We start from the raw sequence: 20,835 nt of genomic DNA on the forward strand, positions 1-20,835 counted from the left end.
CCACAGTGGTTCAATGAGAGGTAAGGAGGAAGGTTGTAAAATAACTGATGTTGTTGAAAGGGTAAAAAGGAAACAAGTATGACGACAAATGGAAGGTGAAACCTCACAATATAAAACCTGGTTATTGGGTAAGGAATGGATTCTTAAACCTAAAATTATGAATAAGGGGTTGGCTAAGTTTGGCAAGGCCATGAAGGTTCTAAAGGTATTTTCTAATAGTGTAATTACCCAGGATGGGAAGGTGTGGAATGTGAAGAGGGCTGCTAAGTACACAGGTGGAGATTTGGGAGGTAGAACTGAGGATGGGAGGGAGAACGTGGAAATGAGCCATGATCACTTACTGGTAAACATGGGAGTGAGATTGTCACATGAATGTAGCGACCCTCTCAATGCATTAAGAGATTCTGTAGCCTCTAGATTTAAAGGGGCTGGAAGAGAGAGACAAGATTGACTGATTTTGTCAAATAGGAATGTTTGATTATTACATACATATTTTATTTAAGTAGACTTCTTTTATTTTCCGACCCCTATATTTGTACTTACATTTTATTTCTCCTGTTTTAGTTTTGTTATCTTTTATTTTATAATGAGGGAGATGTGTTACATTCCACTGTATTAACATGAATTAGCATACATTCTTGGCACATGCTCTGTTATGCTTTGTAGTGCATTCTGGATTCCAAGTGAATGTTGATCTTGGAATCCCTGGATGCACTACAGTTAGATCTGGAGCTGTTCACCTTACTGTACGTATATTGTGCTGCTTCTGCAATACAATTTTCTACACCTTTTGATGCCTGTATAACAGGATTCAACAGTGATATTCAATGGAAGGTAACTTAAAAGGAAGGTGTGCATTTAAAAAAAATTATATTTACTATGTCCAACAAAAACCTTAGAAACATTTGCTCTTTCTGTTTGCACATAAATCATCACTCAGTCATTGCAAGATGATCCACACCTGCCATATTGCAGTTCAAAGGATGTTATATTTTTCAAGTCTGAGGAAGGAAGAGGAGAAGATGCTGACACACTCTGGCGGTCTGTGCCCTTAGTGGAAAAGATGAAAGCAAGTCTCATTAAAACTGATGAGTACTCCAATCAAACAATAAGTTGCCTTGCACAACAACAGGCATGTGTGTGCATATCCATTAGAAGGAGCAGCAACACGTATGGGTTTCCTGTGCAAGCCAAGCAAAAGCTTAGTGGATAAGAAGATTGAGTACAGTTCAGTCTGGGATAATTCCCCATTGTGGAACATGAAAGTGCCCCACCATCAGCCAGATGCTCAAAGCAATGAAGTTAACAGGCCAGGTACACATGGGAATCTGGTGTCCAGAAGGAAGAGGCAGCTTACCTTGTATGGAGGAATGAGCGATCAGAGGCTGTCAGGGCATTCTCATGCAAAAGTGATTAATCAGGCAAAAGGGCCCACCAACAGAAAATAGACCGCAGCAGGAACAGTTTCAGCATAAGGCCAGGGGTCAAGCATGATTTTCCCACATAAAAAGATCTAACAGACCTATATATTTATGTGCGGAGACTCCACAGTCATAATACTAAAAAACCTTTGTGAACAGCAATTAGTTGTAAACGTACATAAAAGTGTACGTTTACCTATGTGAATCAGGCCACTGGTCTCTGGTCACAGTAAAACCAATGGTTCCCTTTTGTAAAAGCTAGTGTCCGTCTTGGGCAACCAAACTGCACTCAGACAACACTCCCAGGTCCAACAGGCTATGGTGCAACTTTTGAGCAGTGTGACTTGGTTTCCCAGGGGCCACACTGGCATTCAGTGGCGGTCAAGCGATTGTGACTAATAACTTGCCAAAACGGACATTTTCAGCTTTTGTGGCCCTGGAGCTGTAATAGAAAATCAGCCAACTTTGTCTTGGAGTTCACCTCTTTTGTCTAGGGGCGCAGGAGAAAGCTTTACATAAGACGGCACCACAGTCAAGGCCTCTCTTTGCTAGCCCAAGGATTAGCAGGTGCACTCCAGTCTTTGGTGCAGCACATCTTGCCAGGTTCAGGTGTTATATTCCATGAAGGTACTATAATATAGGCCTCTGTAAACTCGTTACCCTTCACCTACATTCTCTCCCTACATCACAGTTTACAGGGACTGGCCTTTTAACTAGATATCACACTGCATTCAGAATGCAGGCTTTCCCTAGTCCAAAATCTCCTTCATTATGCATGAGGGTTCTTGGAAACACAGCAGGACTGCCATTTCCTGTATAAAATCTATGTACAAAGTTCATGCCTGACATCATCCATAGCCCAACACAGTAATGCATTAAGGTAGGACCCCGGGGAAGACCTATGGATATATATATATATACATCACATCTTGTTAAGATAGCTAGAGGAGATCGAGACTTCCAGGCCGGCACACTGTCCAGAGGCGCTGAGATTCCTGCATGCAGACACTCCAGCTCGCAGTGGTCTAACATCCCTTGCGGGATGTCCAGCTTGAGACCAGGAAGGGGTCTCATTGTCTCACTTCAGGTAATGGGGCTGACTAAATCCTAGAGGAATTCTTGGCTTAACACCTACATCCATGCTAGGTACACTCAGGTACATCTAGTTAGGTAGGTATCGTAGGCGTATGCATCTTTTATCATAAGTTTTATATACTTGAATGTATTCATGATTTTAGTAAGATGGTATAACTATGCCATCATTGTACCTTAATAGTACTGTTAATCATTGATATATTATGCTGTCTAACGGTTGCAGCACATCTATTCTACACCAGAATAATGACTGTTCAATAAATGATTATTGAAAACACCCAGCTATTTTCATTCGTTGTATATCTCTGAGAATGACTAAGTAAGCACAAGATGTCTGAGCGAAAGGTAATATATTGTTTCCAAGGTCCTGAGGGATCAGGATTGTCATGTTTGATGGTTGCCAAGAGCTATTCCCTCCTTGGTATAGTGGCACTGTGAGCCAGTTGGTACAAGAAGGCCAGCATAACCGGTGGGGGTGATCAGAGTTCGGCTGACACAATCCTACAGTGTATGTTGCCTAAACGTGCAGATCCTGTATACCTTTTATAAGAACTACACAACACAGGTAACACAAGGGCAGTCCTTCTTCGGTTCTTTCTCCAGTCCAAATGAGATCTGAGGTGTGGGTGGTGAGATGTTTATGTCTGAAAAATACTCTTGGGAGATGCATCAATTCACTTGCTTGATCTATTCCCTGTTGTTAAAGTGGGAGACCCCACAGTACCATAACATAGCAGTATGTGTCATTATCATAGGCTATAATGGCAATGAACAATCACTTAAATAGCCTATCTGTGCCCTTTCAAAAAAGGAACATAACTACAGCCAATCAGGTGAAAGCACCATCTAGATTACTCCCAAGAGAGGCTTAGTCCCTCAGATTTTGTTCTGCATGTCTTGCGGAGGGAGTCTCCCTGACTTCTGCTCCATATTTTTCAAAACCAGTTTTTGAAAGCTACTCTACTACTTCTGTCATGCCTGGGACATCTAAAAAAAGCTCTTGATGCCCTGCAATACATGTGGAAAGGAAAGACTTTGTGTGGAGGATTTCTAAAAGGACTGTCTTTTCCGCCTCTCCCCTCAGCACAAGAAAAAAGACTGTAAAGTCTGTCATACTTTTTCCACCAAAACCTGAAGGGCAGGGAGGGGAGGCTTCTTCTATGGCTACAGAAGGCTAAGTCAAATAGATCTCCCTCTTTCAGGAAGATAGTAACACCTCTTCCACATCTCAGAAGAGATTCCATAAGAGGGATAGATTCCATGGCAAGGGAATGTCAGAGGAAGGCGGAAAGGCCTTTAAAAAAATCTCATCATGGGTATGCGAAGGACATTTGAAAAAGGGGAAAAAGGGAAAAATCTCTTTAGAGGCTGTCATATCTGAGCTCAGTACTCCATATGCAAAACATGGAGCTCATCCTCGAAAGTCCTCATCTGGACCGTCTGTGATCAAGCCTCAAACTGCTTTGAAACTCTGCATTGATTTCCACTTCACCATCGAGAGCAACAATGTTGTTGATAACAACAAGAGTTACCACAGCCATGTCAATGATGGCATTGATTACATAAACCTCATTGACACCCCAAACATCACAAATTCCTACTTTTTGGTGTAGCTGGCACTCATTCCAATTCAAAGTCCTCCCATTTGGCCTCACGTCAACTCCTCCATTTTTACGAAAAGTCCATCCCTTGTTACAGCTTTTCTCTGGAAGGTCAGTCATCATGTATTCCCCTACCTTTACAACAAGTTGATAAAAGCACCAACGGCTTCTCAAGCATCGAAGGCCACAGAAGATTGCCTAGTGTTGTTTCACAAAATAGGTCTCAATGTAGATTTTCAAAAATTGTCAACTATTACATCCAAGAGAATAATATTCCTGGGCGCAGCCTTAGATACTATCCAAGGCAAGACCTTTTTATCCCAGGACAGACAACGAAGGCTCAAGGAACTGACTCTCAAACTATTGTGGAAAAAGTCAGTTTTAATGCATCTGTTCAAATGGCTCCTAGGCATGATATCCTCAGCAATGATGCATAAAGATGAGACCCTTATAGGAAGAGCTACAAAAACAATGTATTCAAACAGAAGGATCGCTCAAAGAGCGAGTATATCTCACTAGGTATGATGGAAGCACTAACCTGGTGTTCCAAAACCACCCACCAGTCAGAGGGCCTCACGGACCTACCTCAAATACCAAACTTCATAATAACCACAGATGCCTCCTGAGAGGGTGAGGGCTATCATGTGCAAGACCTACAAATTCGAGGAGAGTCTCCATCCCAGAAGAGCATGCACATCCAACGTGAGGCAAGTCATAGCCATCTATCTCAGTCTTAAAGCTTTCCTGGCAAGGAAAGCAGGGTCTCTAGAGTTGGTAAGAACAGACAATACCACCAGCATGCACTACGTAAGCAAACAACGGGGCACAAGATCACTGGCTCTTTCTAAGGAAGTTGGTAATCTGGAGCTCGCTAGCAACACACAAGATAACTCTTCAGGATAAACATATTCCCAAGACAAGCAGTCTCTTGGCAGGCATGCTAAGTAGAACCAAGAACAGCTGTCACGAATGGCAGTCGGCTCTGGACAGGATCTTCTTTCTGTGGGGAAAACAGCATTAGATCTCTTCGCAACAAGCAAGAGTTTTTGGGCGCTACCACCTAAAAAAGCGAATTGACTAATGGGACATTTGCAAATTAGTACAGTTGCATCCTACAACTATCTAGGGGTTTGGCTCTTGGAACGGGCCAAGGCAAAAGTATACCTGAAACAGCAGTCCTTTAAGGTTAATAAGATCATATTTCTGTTAAAACAATTGAGCGTACACCAGACCAGCACCGATGCTGAACCATTACTGACTGCCCTAAAGGCAAAACTGCTACCAACCATTAGTTATGGCCACCTGGCTTTCCTGGGATAGCAGGACGCCCTTCTCATTGCAGCCCAAGCCAAAGCGTATAAATCTGTTTTCTTCAGCTCAAGGTCGGCAAGGTCCCCAACAAATTTCTTAAGGCAACAACTGAGAGTCATCTTTGAGGGGCCAAGATCAGCATGGCACTCTAGCCTCGGCAAAGCGCTCAGCACATTAAAGATCGAGTAGAAGAGTATACCATTACCGGAAATTCTATTAAATGCCTGGAAAAAAGCCATAGATAGACAAGTCTGCGAAATTTCATTTGATCAGGACCTTAAATCTCTTAGTTCTAGCCCCCACTTAGCCCCGCTGAACAGCTCCTATATGGCAGGCAAAGCACAACCTTACATAAGCAAGGCACCGACACCACAAACCTGAACCAACATTCTCTCTATGGCACTATGTGTATTAGGAATCACAGACTTTAACCATGCATTGACTCTCAAGGCCAAATCCACAACCTTCAGAATGTGCTCCTACATGAGGGAAACCTTGCTACATCTCCTATGCTGCTGCCCCGCCTTTAGGAACAAACGCAAATGACTTCTTCGCCCAGTTTGTATCACTAAAGGAACCAAGACATGTAGCGAAGCGTCAGCCTTGTGCTTCTCTAATACAAACACGATGACCTTGGCAAAACTGGGGAAATGTATCCATCATATTAGGATTGCATTAAAGGCTGCAAACAAAAACACTGAAACCATGGCGTCCAGCACGGAAAAATAAGGGGGATGAAGCAGACTACACGCAAACAAGCACAGAACCCTGCACAGGAGATCTGGCCTACAGACTGCTGATGCAGAAACCACCAAAGTCTACGTAGGTGCTTCAGAAACTTTGTGCAAGGACTCACGTCAATGACTATTGGCACTGGCTGACGAGTGGGAGTCATGGGGAGGGCACACAAACTAAATTCCATCTGATGCCTTTATACTTCGTTGGTGACTATTGTTTTATCTTCATGTTTTATACTTTTACTGTAATGAATTTAATTAATAAATTCAACAATCAAGAACCGCAAATGGCAGTTCTATGCACGTCTTCATCCACATCAGGGTTGTGGGGGAATGCCTTTTCAAACAGATGGTCTGGGATCCATGCATAAGCTTTCCCCCCGATACCTCTAATACCAAACATTCTCAGCAAAATGAAAGTGGAGGGTTGTCGTGTCATCCTTATATCCCTCAGGTGACCCAGATAAAATTGGTTCATGAAGCTACTCCTACTATCAGAATCCAACCAAATTCACCTGCAAACATCCATGACACTCTTAATAAAGAGCCAAAGCCAGGTCCTTCATCCAGACCACACTTCTCTCCACTTATGCACATGGCTTTGGAATTCCATGAACTAGAATGTCTGCATATTCCTCCGGACCACTGGGATATTTTCTCAAAGGCAAGGGTGTCTGCCACAATAAAAATATAGGTTGAAATGGAAATGCTTCTCCCTGTTGTGCCAGAAATCAAATTTACATCCTCTACAAGCTCACTTGAGCTGATACTATCCTATCTCCTCTCGCTACCTCACTCAGGATTGGTACATGCATCTATAAAGCTGCATCTTGCTGCAATATCAAGATATAAATGCTCATCCAGATACTGTCGCTTTGTGCTCAAGCAGAATCATAAAACAATATATGAAATTATTTTTTATAGTCTTTCCTCCGGTAAGGGCTCCTACCAGTGACTGGCACCTGAACATAGGTCTGTCTCAACTCATGAAGAGTCCATTTGAACCCATGCACAGAGAAGACCACAAGTTTCCCTCATGGAAGGTCGCACTGCAACTAGCAGTGACTTTGCCCAGGAAGGTAAGATACAGGCTTTCACAACTCACAAACCTTCCTTGCAGATTACAGATGATTCTGTAATTCTCAGAACCAATCCAAAATGTATCCCAAAGGTCCCTTTGGATTTTAAACTCAATGAATCTATCAGATTGCAAATGTTCTTCCCAGATTCAACATCACCGGCAGAGAAGTCTCTACCTACACTAGATATTAAGAAAAACATAAAATTCGACTTACAGTACATTAAACAAGTAATGAGACCTGATAAATTGTTGGTCTCATATGGATACACTCATAAGGGTTCCCCAGTCACGACAGCAACCATCGATCAATGGATCTCAGCCCCAATCCAGTTATGCCTTTCAAAGACAGGCAAGCCACTCACAGTGAAAACCAATGCTTAGAAACTAGAACAGTATCCATCTAAACTGCTTTGCTTATGGGAGTGACTCTGTGGAAAATATGTTGTGCTGCAACTTGGAAGACTGTGCCTACATTCACACAGCATTATTGCCTGGAATTGGTGCTGCGCAGTGATGCAGCTGTTGTACAGCCGTAGTACGGCACTTATTTCAATAAGGTGAGCCTCTTTTGGTTGCATGTGCTTGCTCATGTATTTATACAAAATATAGTATATGACATGCTTATTGACTTGCATAAGGTTATTTTCTGCCTTTATCTTTCTATCCACCATTCGCTATTTGTGCTAATGCTATAAAAAGTATATACATAGAGTAACTGCTTGCTATTCTGATTCAAGCATGAGAATCTATGAAAGACCACATAACATAACATTTCACATGTCACCCACTGTTGGACTTAGCCCTTTTGGCAGGTTAACCCCTAAACTTTTTTCCTGTCTCCTAGCCTTTTCCCTGTGTAGTGTAGATTGGCCTGTCCTCCCATAGGAATGCATGCGGGATTCCCTGATGAATGTGGGTCAGAGGTAAATCCTGATATGAGAGGCGCAGCATGGTCAAGTCAGGTATGTGTGAAATGGTATTAAGAAATGCTGCACAATGATGTGCACAGATTTATGGTGGTTATTTTAGAAATGCCAATTTTAGAAGTTGGCATTTCTGTGTGCTATGTGTCTGCCGGCCTGATGTGACTTGCATGTCTGGCTTTTGAGTGACAGGGGCTGGTGAGGTGTGGGTGGTTCCAGGAGGGGCAGGATGAGTCAGCGCTAGGCTGAATGGGACATCTACATTTTGAGTAGTGGGAGGAGAAGTCCCCGGCCCTGAATAGGAGTGTGCCTTCCCTAGTGAATGTAATATAATGTAAATGTAAATGTAATGTAAATGTAATGTATACTTGTAAAGCGCACTGTTGCCAGCCGGCATCCTGGCGCTGTATACCGCTGGGGAACCCGTCCTGGCTTTCCCTTTGGGATGGTCCCGGCTAGGAATCCCCAAGGTGGAGCCAGGCATCCCTTGATGAGGCCATTGTGGAGATTAGGGAAGCTAATGCCCAGAGTTGCCGAGTGGGACCCTTGGTTAGAGTAGGCACCGAGGCGTGAATAATCGAGTCCGCTGACGCAGGTCCATGACCCTGCCGCGTCGGGAATCGAACCCTGGTCCCGGGCCGACTTCTGCTTCCGGGCCTGCCGCCTCTAACCAGTGAGCCACACCACTCTAGTGAATGCTGGCTCCGCTCCCCTGTGATGTGTCCCACTTAACAATAGGGAAGAGGACCCTGGTAAACAGAGTGCTCCAAAACTAGTTGCATCTGGTTTCCCAAGCCCTGTGCTGTGACACCAAGGAAAATGTCCTATAAATGTAGGGGCTGTGATCCCATGAAAATGTTTTGCTGTTCTCTTGACTTGGGGGGGCCTGCTGCTGCCAGGCTCCAGGAGGAACTGCCACTAGGGACTGCCTCCCTGATGGAGGGCCCTGTGAGCTGGCCAGCCTGGGCCCAGCATTTGCCCCTTCATCCCAAAGGATTCTGCTGGACTTTAACTCTAGCGCCCTGTGAGCGCTGTATTTTTAGTCCTTAAAAGCGCTTTGCTCTGGACAGCAGAGAAGGAGCATGTGTGCTCTGCAGCACTGAGCTGCCCTTTGATTCAAGGGAATCCTGGGCAATGGATTCCGCCACATGACTGTGAAACTGAGCCGGTGCCCACCCTGCATTGCGTGCCTCGCGGGAGCCCACCCCACATCTCTGCCTTGTTGTTTTCTATAAACTTGAGTGAGTGCCCACCCCGCAATTGCTTAAGTTATCCCTTTGTGGCCAGACACGGTACCCCACCCTGCGCTGCATTGAGGAGCCACGAGAACGCGGAGGGCCGCCGCGCTGCCCGCGGTGGCCCGGAAGCCAGGCAGAGTGGCCTTCACTCCTGTGCCCACAAGAAGACAGGAAGTAGACGGGAGCCTAACCTGCGTTCCTGTGACCAAAAATAGTGAGGCGGAAGCAGTCCGGGAGCCTCGCGAGCTCCAGAACGAAGTCCCAGTCCCGAGAAGGGGGACCGGGTGAAGCGAGGCTTGATGGTGGCACGGGGCTCTCATAAGTGGAGAGAGCCCTACAAGCGCAGCTGCCAAGGAGTGAGGTGGAGGGGGGACCCGAGGCGCATTGTCGGCGCCTGCCCCGCCGCATCCCAGGATAGCTGCGGAAGCCTCACCTGCATGAGGGAGAAGCCTACAGGAGCCGTTACAGCAGAGAGCCCGGTGAGTGGGGTTCATTGGCAAACAGGTTGTTGGGAGGGAGTGTCAGTGAACATTGTCGGTGCCCTGTGGTCCCTCTAAAAGCATCGTAGTGCCCGTTGTAGTTCTACAGCTGCCCTGCGGGAGCGTTGGGCAGCTGCAACATTGAGGGCCATTTCTTTTTCAAGTGGGACTTGGGGGCAATGTGTTGAGAGCAGCCCTGGAGTGGGGCCCCCAAGGCACTGCAGGTGCCAGTGCTATGCTGGTTCGCCATAGCTGCACCGCCAGAGTGCGACAGCTGCAACTAGAGGGCATTGTTTTTCTTTAGCTGCATGAGGCCTCTGCATGCCCTAACATTGTTGGACATAGAGCATTTGAGCCCCGGAGAGAGGCTAGTTGGCCTGCGGCCAGGTCCAGTGTGTGGTGCCTCCAATTGGGGCACACTGTGTTTATGCAAAGGCGATGCCCAATGTGTTTAAATGATGGTGCTCACGCGTACAGGTATGACATAATGTACTGATGCTTGAGATGCCTACTGTGATGCCTATCGCATAATGTGGTATGCTAATGAGGTTTGGTCCTAATGTAGTTTATGCCTAAGATGATTCATGCGCAAGTTTATTTTGGCCTTGTCCTGGATATAATTCCCTTGTGAATATTGCCTAGTGCTCGTTGGCCCCAGTGTATATTATGTGATTATGTTTCTAATGTATTTATGACAATACAAAGGTTATTTTTATATTACCTAGTGTTGAGTTCCTTTTGTGGTGTGCCTGGTATGTTGTTGCTGTGTGCGTGCGCAAATGCTTTACCCTGTGGAATGCGCTGCCAGATGATCTTCGGCACACTAAGGTACTATCCACCTTCAAAAAACCTCTAAAAACTCATCTGTTCAAACAGTCCTTCTAGTTCTTGCTGCCTCCTAGGTAACTGTTCCCCTACGCGCCAGGACACTCTTGAGTAGCAGTGTCCGATACAAATCCCTTTATAACAGAACTTTATAACATAACATGGCCTCTGGGATAAGCCTGACTGTTCGTGCCAAGCTACCAAGGGGGTAAGCAGGGGTTATCTTTGGCCCTGACTAGAGTGGTGGTTTCTGCCTGGCTTTGGCGCATGCCAACCAGAAATCCCATTTCTAGCATTGGTGGCAGCGGTGGGATAGGACTTGCGTTTGCGCAGTACCACAGCGACAACTGGTTGCACTACAACCAGGTTAGGCCAAGGCAAACTGTACTCTAACCCTGACCTAATAACCAAACAGGCTGTGGGGATAACAAGGGAGTCCTTTGGGAATCTCAGGAAACTGGAGAGGGAATAGCTAGAACTGCGTAAACTTAGTATATGTAAATTGATAATGTTAAGGACAAAATTATTAGCTGAGCATTATCTCGTGGGGTTTTGTACTATTTATGAAAGTTTTTTCTTGCCCAGGTTTCGACTGGATCTTTTTCACCTCCTGCTTGCCAAACCAAGGGGGAGCAGTAGAGGGCAAGAGATAGTACCATGTGGCTGCGACGGAGTGTCCCCCCAGGATTTGCTACACTTTGCATTCTTCTGTAGATTTTATGAGGTCCCCCATAAGTTTTTTATTGTGCCAATCTTGAAGAGGATGGATTTTAAACAGGCTCGCCCAGCTCTCCTGTATTTACAACTGTTTTTCGTTCTTTGTTACCTGAAATCTGTGGTAAAACATCTAGGGCCTGTCTCAATTAAATACTAACATGCACCAGGGTTTGAATTTGCTTTTAAACTCAGTCAAAGGGCTGGGATGGTGCAATAATGTTGGCAGGCTTATCATTTATGGCCTATTATCATTGGTATAAGAAATTTGTATTTTAAATCCTTGATTTTTATGGATTGCTGCAAAATGTGTTTTAATTGTGATGAATTTTTTTTATTTTTATTCAATTTCTATATGATGATAACTTTTATGGTTTTATATTTCTGAAACCGATTAAAGTTGAAATTCAATTGAATTGAGTAGTGTCAATGTTAAGGGTGTTATACACCATCTCCTTTTTTGTCAACACTGTTCTGTTCAGCTGCAAAGTAAGTACATTGTCTGTGGTATATTTTTTGTATTAGTATGTTTACTCTTACATTGATATGGTACTGGTCTAAATCAGTAATGTTGTCTCTTTCAGTATGAGGACATCGCAGTTATTTCCAGTGTAAGATTATAAGGTGAGTATAATACAAAAAAGGAAAACAAGAACCCAAACCACAGGAGGTAATGTTCCTGCTGACCTCTACCAGGAAGATGTTTTAATGGTTCAAGGGGTACTTTGGCCCTATAGACAGAAGATCTAAAAGCTTTTACTAAAATGCTTCACGCTGGTAGGAGATGCACACCTAGTCCATGTGCCACAGTGGCTCCAGCTGGGAGATAGAATGCTTTGAAATGAGCTTAAACCTGTGAGCATTACTCAAAAACATCTTGGATGCAGTTATATGAACTAGGTGATAAATAGCATAGTGTTTCTATTGCTGTATCGTTAACATGGGTTTGTGGCCAGAGTATTGTGTAATAAGACTGTGTTACTTTTTAAGTATAGGGGCTGCAGTGGAGGTTAAACATCAACACTAAATTACAATAACACAACTACATTACTACGCATGAAAATCAAAAAATCCCACCCAATTAACAATATAACAGCAACACAGCAGGAAGACACACCACCAGTGTGCTACTGTATTTTCAGTTGAGGTTTGCATTTTGGCATGTTTCTTTATGTTGGGTTTTGTTGGGTTAAGATTGTGCTAACTTATCATTGCATTGCTCTTTTGTGTTTGTGTTTTTGTTTTTTACATTTGTTTTTCTTATCTTTTACCCATTGGAAACTGCACTTTAGAATGTAATAAGTCAGTCTCAATGTTAACCTATGGGAGAGATAGCTCTTGTAATAGTGAACAACAAATGTAATTGTATTTTAGTACCAGGACATGTAAAACTTAAAAGCACATGTCCTACTTTTTAAATGCATGGCATCCTGCCCATGGACTGCCCAGGGCCTACCTAATGCTTGCCCTATGTGCAGTTATAAGGGAGGTTTGGGTCTGGCAAGTAGCTTACAAGTTAATTGGCTGGTTAACACTGGGAATGTTTAAAGTGCTACTTGAGTGGGTGACACAATCAGTGCTGTAGGCTCACTATTAGTAATAGGAATATCTATACATGCTTGATTACTTAAAACCAAGCCAGCTATAAAACATCATATCAAATGATTCCATATTGTAAAACCATACTTTAGCTGAAGCATAGGTAAAACAGTAATGGTAAAATTGGCCGAATTAAAAACCCTTAGTTATGTGTCAGTGCTTACAGTTCGATTTAGCCAGAGTGGCGTTCTGACGTTATTTAAAGGTGTTTATTAACAGTGAAGGGTTTAAAACGGCTGTGCTATTGCAAAACAGGATTGAAGACAGTATGTAAAACTTGCCATTTCCGAATGTTTCCTCCTGTGTAGCACATTCAGGTACCATGGGATCTTGAGTGTGGCTAGCAGCACCTAAAGCAGCAAACAGGTGCAAGTTCTCATGGTTGCTAACATAGCAGTGGCTGAATCTTAAGTGCCTAGTGTGATGGACCAATTGGCCAGCTAAGAATTGGAGTTCAGCATTTTTTCTGCTTTGCATATAAATTGGAACAGACAGAAGGCTAGCTGGACATTCCCACCTTCAAAACAGGCTTTCACTGCCTGCCTAAAAGTTCTTGTCCTCATTTTTTTCAGGGCAGCTTTTAATATGAGTCTTCGTTCCTTGTCTAATCTGCTGCATATGCATAATAGGTGTATCATGTCCTCTTTTGGTTCTCCGCATAATCAAAAGTTGATTGTTGTCTGTGAATGTTTCCATGGGGGCAGATGAAGCGATGATGGAAGGATGCCTAGGCACAGATGAAGGTATTTTTCCTTTTTTCTCTGTTGAGGCCAGAGCCTAAGTATGGTTGCGGAGAGACTCTTGAGTAGCTCTATAGGACAAACCATCCATGTGCCCTTACCAGTTTTTTTAAGCTTTCCTGGGACCCAGCACTCTCCCAAAGATCTCATAGGGCCAGAAAGTCTATTGAATCTTGAAGGTAGGTCATGGCCGCGCTGTCTTTTTTTGACTTAAGCTGAATCCAGAGGTGTGCGTTCAGAGTCCTAGATTACGCTCTCTTGATTTTGTGCCAGCATTCAACGAAGGTGCCCTTTTGCTCTATTTGTTGACCCGGTAAGCTGAATTCCAGTCTTATTTGCCCCCGCAAGGTATATTAGGGTAGCTTGAATATTATTCTTAATGCCCTAGCTACTGTGCGGTCCAAGATCCCTGTGTCTCTTCCTCGTTGGCACTCACTCCAATAGGTGATAGTCGGTAGGAGCTTCACTTGAATCAACTGTAGAAAAGGAGTGAGACTTAAGCCGGATATTTTTTAGTGCAACTGCCGTTGCATTACCTCCTTTTGCTATGGCTTCCTTTTGTTGCAGGAACGTACATTTAGTATCCATTATTACACCCAGGTACTCGTACTCTTCTACAGTTTCCAATGGAAGCCCTCCCAGTTGCCAGCGATGTCTGGCATTCTTTTACAGGTCTATCCCCATCATTTTTGTTTTATCTAGATTTATACGTAATTCGTTGTGGGCCGAATAGTTGTGCGTGATGTCAATTAGATGTTGTAAACCAATCGGAGTGCAGCTGATTACTAAAATGTCATTTGCGTGCAGTAAATTTGAAAGGGTATGACCTCCCAAGTTTGGGGGCATTGGGGTTGCAATTATGTAGCTCAGGTGTAAGATCTGACATAAAAAGATTAAACAAAGACTGGGCCAAAACACAGCCTTGTTTGCGCTCTTTGGTCATCTTTCTAGATAGACTGTCCCCAGATTCCAGCTTTATTTGTACCCATATGTCGGTGTGGAGTAGAATCAACTGAGTCAAGAGTCTCAGTGGAATGTTTCTTTTGGATAGCTTACCCCATAGTTTCTTCCTTTTGATATTATCAATGGGCAGATGAATAATCAATTAAACAAACAAAGAGTGGCTGGTTGACATTTTTGGTAGCTTCTATCAGAAAGGTAAGGCGAGTATGTTTGCTGTTGTTCCGGTAAGTTTGTGAAATGCAGTTTCATTGATAGGGATTATTGCCTTTTCGGTCACCCAATCTGTGAGTTATTGCAGTAGAAGGCCAGCATAGTATTTGGCGTTGTTTTCTATAAAGGCGACAAGCCTATTGTTTTTTGCTTAATATTTACTGCCTTTCTTTGACTTGGCGAAATAATTGACCCCTTCCAGAAGTCTGGTATTCTTTCCACTTCTATAATCTCTTTGAAAAGTCTTAATATTGCTTCCGCTGAGTATTCTGGGTCTTGCTTGTACAAGATTGGTGGGATACCATTAGGACCCAGCGCTTCCTCTGCCCTGACTTTCGCTATCCTATTCATGATCTGTTTGTTCGTGAAGACAATGAGATCTTCCTCCAGCGGTTTAGCCGAATTGGATATGTGACTATTGGTTTCGTGCACTGCATGCGTAATAACGATTTGTTCTGTATTGCAGTGATGCCAGAGATAATTAGCCCAGTAAGTTGTTCACTGTGCAGCAAAATTGCACTGTATGCGTAACAACGATTTGATCTGTATTGAAGTGATGCCAGAGATAATTAGCCCAGGCTTCTTCTGTAAGATATTAATTAATTCCAGGTGCCCTTGGGTTCTGTAAGCTGTTCACTGTGCGGAAAAATTGTATGCTTTTGTTTGTTTTTGCATCTTGTATAAGTTTTGCCTACAGCTGACCTTCTGTTTCCCCTTTTGATTGCATATGAGTTTCTTCTTGGTGATTTTTAGGTTTCTTTGTTTCTCTTGGATGGCATCATCTGGGTGCATTTGATGGAGCCTCTGCACTGCTCTATTATTTCTCTCTTACGGAGCCTTAGTTGGGTCTTTTGTTCAATTGAAAGTTGGATACATTTCAGGCTTTGTGACACAGGAAGTATCCTCTGTAGTGAATTTGCTACTGTTACGCTGGACTCTTCTCTTTTTGTGTGGGCTGCCCTGCGACTTTTGGTGAAGGTTTCCCAGCAGATTCAAATACTTGTATTCGTCAATTTGTTTTCCTCGCATAGGTTTTTTGCCTCGACCAGGAAGCTTTCCAGGTGGATCGTTTGCATTTGATTCTTCTGCTGTTGGCTGGGTACATCATGCTTGGATTCCCCACTGGCTGGGTTAATGTTGCACCTTGTATGTACAGAGTAATCTCTTGAGGTAGATGATCGGTAATGTCTGTGATTCCTACCCAAAAGTCTGCAATTTTACTGGCCAATGACAATGATACAAAGGTATAATCTATTGTTGTATTTTATTTATTTATTTATTTATTTATTTAAAGTTTTATATAGCGCGAACAAGACCCGTGGGTATCAGAGCGCTTCACATAAAAGTAGTTTAAATATTAACAAGAAGATAACCATTAAACAAACAAATAGATATGAGGTAGATAGTTATATGGCTATAGTGAGTGCTTAAGTAATTACATTCCACTCAGGTTCGTCCATTATAATACAAATTAACTTTACAACATGAGGTTATGTCATTTGTCCCTTTTGTCATACCTATGAGGTAGCGGTTATATAGTTTCAGGATGTGAGATAGTTGTATGAATTAGTTTTGACAAGAGGTAGCAATTGGTATACAGTTTAGTTACAAAAGGAAAGTCGACAGTATCAGACCATCATTATCTTGCATCTAATTCACTGCAGTCCTTCCCTTTCTGCTAGCATTCGATCTCATAGTGAGACATAACCTTGTCTATATAAGGTATTTACTCATTAAGAAGCTCTTCACTTCTCGCTTAAATTTTGAGGTATTAGGAATCTTCCTAATGCTTGGAGGCAATGAATTCCAAATCCTGGGGGCAGCTCCTGAGAACGCTCTGTCATAAGTTTTTTTCATTCTGAATATGGCTGGGCGCAGCACCTACTCTTTGGCACTCCTGGCCGGTCTGTTGCCTCCTGATAGCTCAATTTTCTTGGATAGGTATCTAGGAGTATTGTAGTGGAGTGCTCTGTGGGTGATACATGCTATCTTTAGTTGAATTCTGGTATTAGATAGTGAATTGTGAAAAGTTGCCGCCCTTGAGCGATCTCCTATGAAATGTTTGTTTAGTGCCACCAGGGCAGGCTCACTAGTAATATATCATTCCAAGGCCCTGGAAGCAGGTAGTGAACTTTTCTAGGGCCTTATAAGTACATCAAATATGGAAATTGTGGGTTAGCCAATGCGAAAACATTTTAGATACAGACCATATAAACTTTAGCACTGATTAGCAGTGGTAAAATGTTCACAGTCCTAAAATAGCAAAAAGTAAGTCATCAAACAGTCAAAAACTGGAGGTCAGAATGCAAAAAGGTTGGGGTAACCAGGCCAAGGATGGCAGGTCTAACAATCTACAGATAAGTCGAATGACATTTTTTAAATTGTGTCTGAATTATATAAACCCAACAAACTTTCTCTTCCTTTCTTTCCCTCCCAGGATTTTTGTAATACATTGAAATCTTTCTTTATTGCAATAATAAAAACCATAACATATAGTATATCTGATGGGAAATGCGAAAAGCTCATTAAATCAGAACACTTGAATTCTGCTATTTTAGATACCTTTCCTTCCATCAGTGAAGATTGCTTGACTGTAGACTGGCTACAGGGAAGTCAGGCTCTCAAAAAGTCCTCTGTCCACCCATAATTCTCCAATCTGTCCTCTCTGTTGCACAAGGTCCTGCATTGTCTTTACTTAATTCTTTTTTATCCCAAGGATGCCTATAAGATCATTTAAGAATGACGTTGTAATTCCTCCTCAGAAGGAATCTGACGAAGGCCCCTTAGTACTGAAAAATTATTGTCCTATTTCCCTGTTAACTTTCCTAATAAAATTACTAGAAGTTCATATAGCACAGTGTCTGTGTTTCTTTCTGAAGGAGTCACAATTTTTAAATCTGCTGTCAAGCCGGATTTAGGCCACAGCAATCTTTTCAGTTGTAGATGAAGGAAGACATCCTTTAGTTTGCATGTGATTCATCGCATGCCATTACAACGATTGTGTTGTTACATCACATACAATTACATCACAAGTGATTACTACGACTTCCTGTAAGGGGCAGAATGTGGTAATGCCTCGCGATGTAATCCTATGCAATGAAACAATGTGGTTGTTGCAATGACAGCCTTGTAATGGTATACGATGTATCACATGCGTGATAACAACGTATGTTCTAGATGAATCGTGGCAGGAGTGTGAGTAAGGCTGCTCCTCTGTCTTGGACGTGATTGAGACACCTGGGCATAGCAGCTCAGCTCTGAACTGAACAAAATCTTTCCTAAAGAACTTCACTAAGTCAGTCTGATTCACCCTGTGTAAGGCAACAGAAGGGCAATTAGATTGTAGGGTACCACAAGCTTCCTCTCTTTCCCCACATCTCTTTAACATCTATATCTGTCCTCTCATCCAAGCTTTAAGCAATATAAACTGCATACTCTACGACTATGCCGACAACTCACAGCTACTTTTCAGGTGGATGGTTCCTTGGCTTACGGGCAGAATTTTCAAAACATGATGCATTTCATCTTTGATTAGATGAGTAGAAACTATCTCAAACTCAGTGCAGATAAAACAGAAATTGTCATCTTGGGTAATAAATAAGGCATATGTAGTGATTCCCTTTGGTCCACAGAAAAGTGAAACCCTCCATCCCCTAAGGAAGAAGCTAAATGCTTGGAGAATGTGCTTTCTTTAAGATGGCAGTTAGGGTCACTAATTGCATCATGCTTTCTAAATCTTCAAAAGATTAAAAAAAATAGCCAGATCCTTCACCCTCAAATCTCTGATCCAAGTTGTTATAGCCTTGGTGATCTCCCAACTTGATTATGCCAACTTGTTTCATATCAGTCTACCGAAATATTTATTCACCGGACAGTTCAGATTCAAGCAGCACACATCTTGTACATACATCCTAGAAATTGCCACATCACTCCTTTAGATCCTGAGACCTTTATTGGCTGCCTGTAGAGAAAAGGATCATCTTTAAAATAGGCTGTATTTGTCAGGTTTACTCCGCGGGATCCAGCCGATGCAAAGATGGTTCCACCTCCAAATGTCACCAACACCCCGAAGTATAAACACAGGGTGTTCGAGCCATTAGGCGAGGGAGAAAAATAACAAACTAAAATAGAAAATGTGGGGTGGGTAAAGGTAGGATCAGCAGGGAAAGGACGCCTGAAACAGAAGACAAGACAGATTTCAGTCAAGTGCTTATTAGTATGAACCACTACTCTCATATGGTCTCACTAAGAAAACATGCACATGAATAAGTACCTGGGCTGAAAGAAAACCCGACCTTGGTTAGAAAACATCTACAATCCTTCTGCCATAATCTGTGAGGAAGGCCTAAGGAACACATAGATATAAGGTAAATGAACACAGTCCTATGTTAACATACACATACACACCGTACTGAGACACCAACCCAACACTCACAACATACCACAGAATATGTCAGCGGACTCAATGTACAAGGGGGGTCCAAAGCATCCACTGGAAGTAAAGATCTCCACCAAAAGTAAATCAGGATACGGTAGTGTGTAGGATGCAAGAACTACAACACTCCGCTCTCAATAGAACAACTCAAAAAGGAAGTACATGGAAAATGCAAACAGTAACACGTAGTTGCGACCACCACAGTATTCTGTCACACAATAACCCCACTGGAAGCCAGTACACAAGACCAGGGAACCTTTGTAGTTTCCTCACTACACACCCTGATCCTTGTTTCCACAGAGATTAGCAGTATATAACGGAACGCGTGGTTTCCTCACCACAGCGCCCCGCTAGTGCAGTTTCAGTAATATTGCCGAGTGGACGGTAACACGTGGTTTCGACCGCCACTGTGTTCCGCCACTTCTAATTGCCCATATCAGATTACAGAGCCAAGAAATGCCCAACGGTATAGTACCCAGGCTCCGAGCCCCAGGAAACAGGCTAACGAACAGCTGACCGCTGGAGCAGTCGATGCAAGGACAACAGTACCTGCTGGCGGGCGTGGACTCCGTCTCAAGCCAGGATAGGATACTGACGGACTCCCTACGGGCCCACGGGAAACAAGGAGCCCACAGGAGTCAGGAAGTGGCTGGAGAGGCACTGGAAGGATGGCGTGCAGAGCGTCCGCTCTCACGCCGAAGACAGCAAAAGATCAGAATAAAGCGCAACAGGAAGCGCGTCGGGATCGGTGATATGCTTCCTGTGAAACCCCACCTGCTCATGGGAAATGTAGTTTCCCATTGTGGTAGGCGCGCTGCGCTCGCGGAACCTGACAGTATTTCATTTGAGTGACTTTCTGATGAAGATCCCTAATTTATCAAATCTAGACTCAATAAGTATATCCCAGTCCAGAGACTTTGATCTTCTTCCTCTTGTCGATCCCTAATTCTAACAAGAAAGTTACGGGCATATTTTCTGTGCAGGCACCTATGACTTAGAACTCTTTCCCCCTCGCTATTCAGGATTCTTTTGAATCCATGAAGTCTATACAGGTGTTAAAGAGCTTGCTATTTCAGCAAGCATACCGGTCAGTTGTATTTCCCTTTGTAGCTTCTGATCGTGTTACCTCTTTTGTACCTCAGGACCAAGAAACCTCATGTTGTACATACACCCTGTAAATTATTTTTAACATAACATAACTAGGTATGGTTCAGCAACACAAGGCAGCTAGCGGTGTCCTAGGAGGAGGTGTTGTCACGGGGTGATAATGGACAAAGTTGCTGTGAATTTTTCCAAGTTAGGACTTAAGTGCTTTTTTGGAAGTCGAAAATCTCCAGCAAGACAAAGCTGCAGGCTGTACGAGATAAGGGCTACAGGAAGCTGCATACTCTTCCGGAAGGGAGTCGCTGAACAGGATTTGCTGCTGTGGAGAAGCCAACCGGCGATAGTTGAGCAGGTAGATT

General features: G+C 43.3%; 1 protein-coding gene across 1 annotated transcript in view; it reads left to right on the forward strand.

Annotated features, from left to right (window-relative positions):
- Positions 1-20,835, forward strand: part of LOC147740929 (uncharacterized) — a 493,251-nt gene that overhangs the window by 426,491 nt on the left and 45,925 nt on the right. Inside the window, exon 8 of the mRNA XM_086936080.1 lies at positions 12,010-12,049. Coding sequence (XP_086792206.1) covers positions 12,010-12,048 — 39 coding nt within the window. The 3' untranslated portion in view covers position 12,049. The remainder of the gene's footprint in view (positions 1-12,009; positions 12,050-20,835) is intronic.

This window comes from Lissotriton vulgaris, chromosome 1_1, assembly GCF_964263255.1.
Source record: "Lissotriton vulgaris chromosome 1_1, aLisVul1.2, whole genome shotgun sequence".
Lineage (NCBI taxonomy): Eukaryota > Metazoa > Chordata > Amphibia > Caudata > Salamandridae > Lissotriton > Lissotriton vulgaris.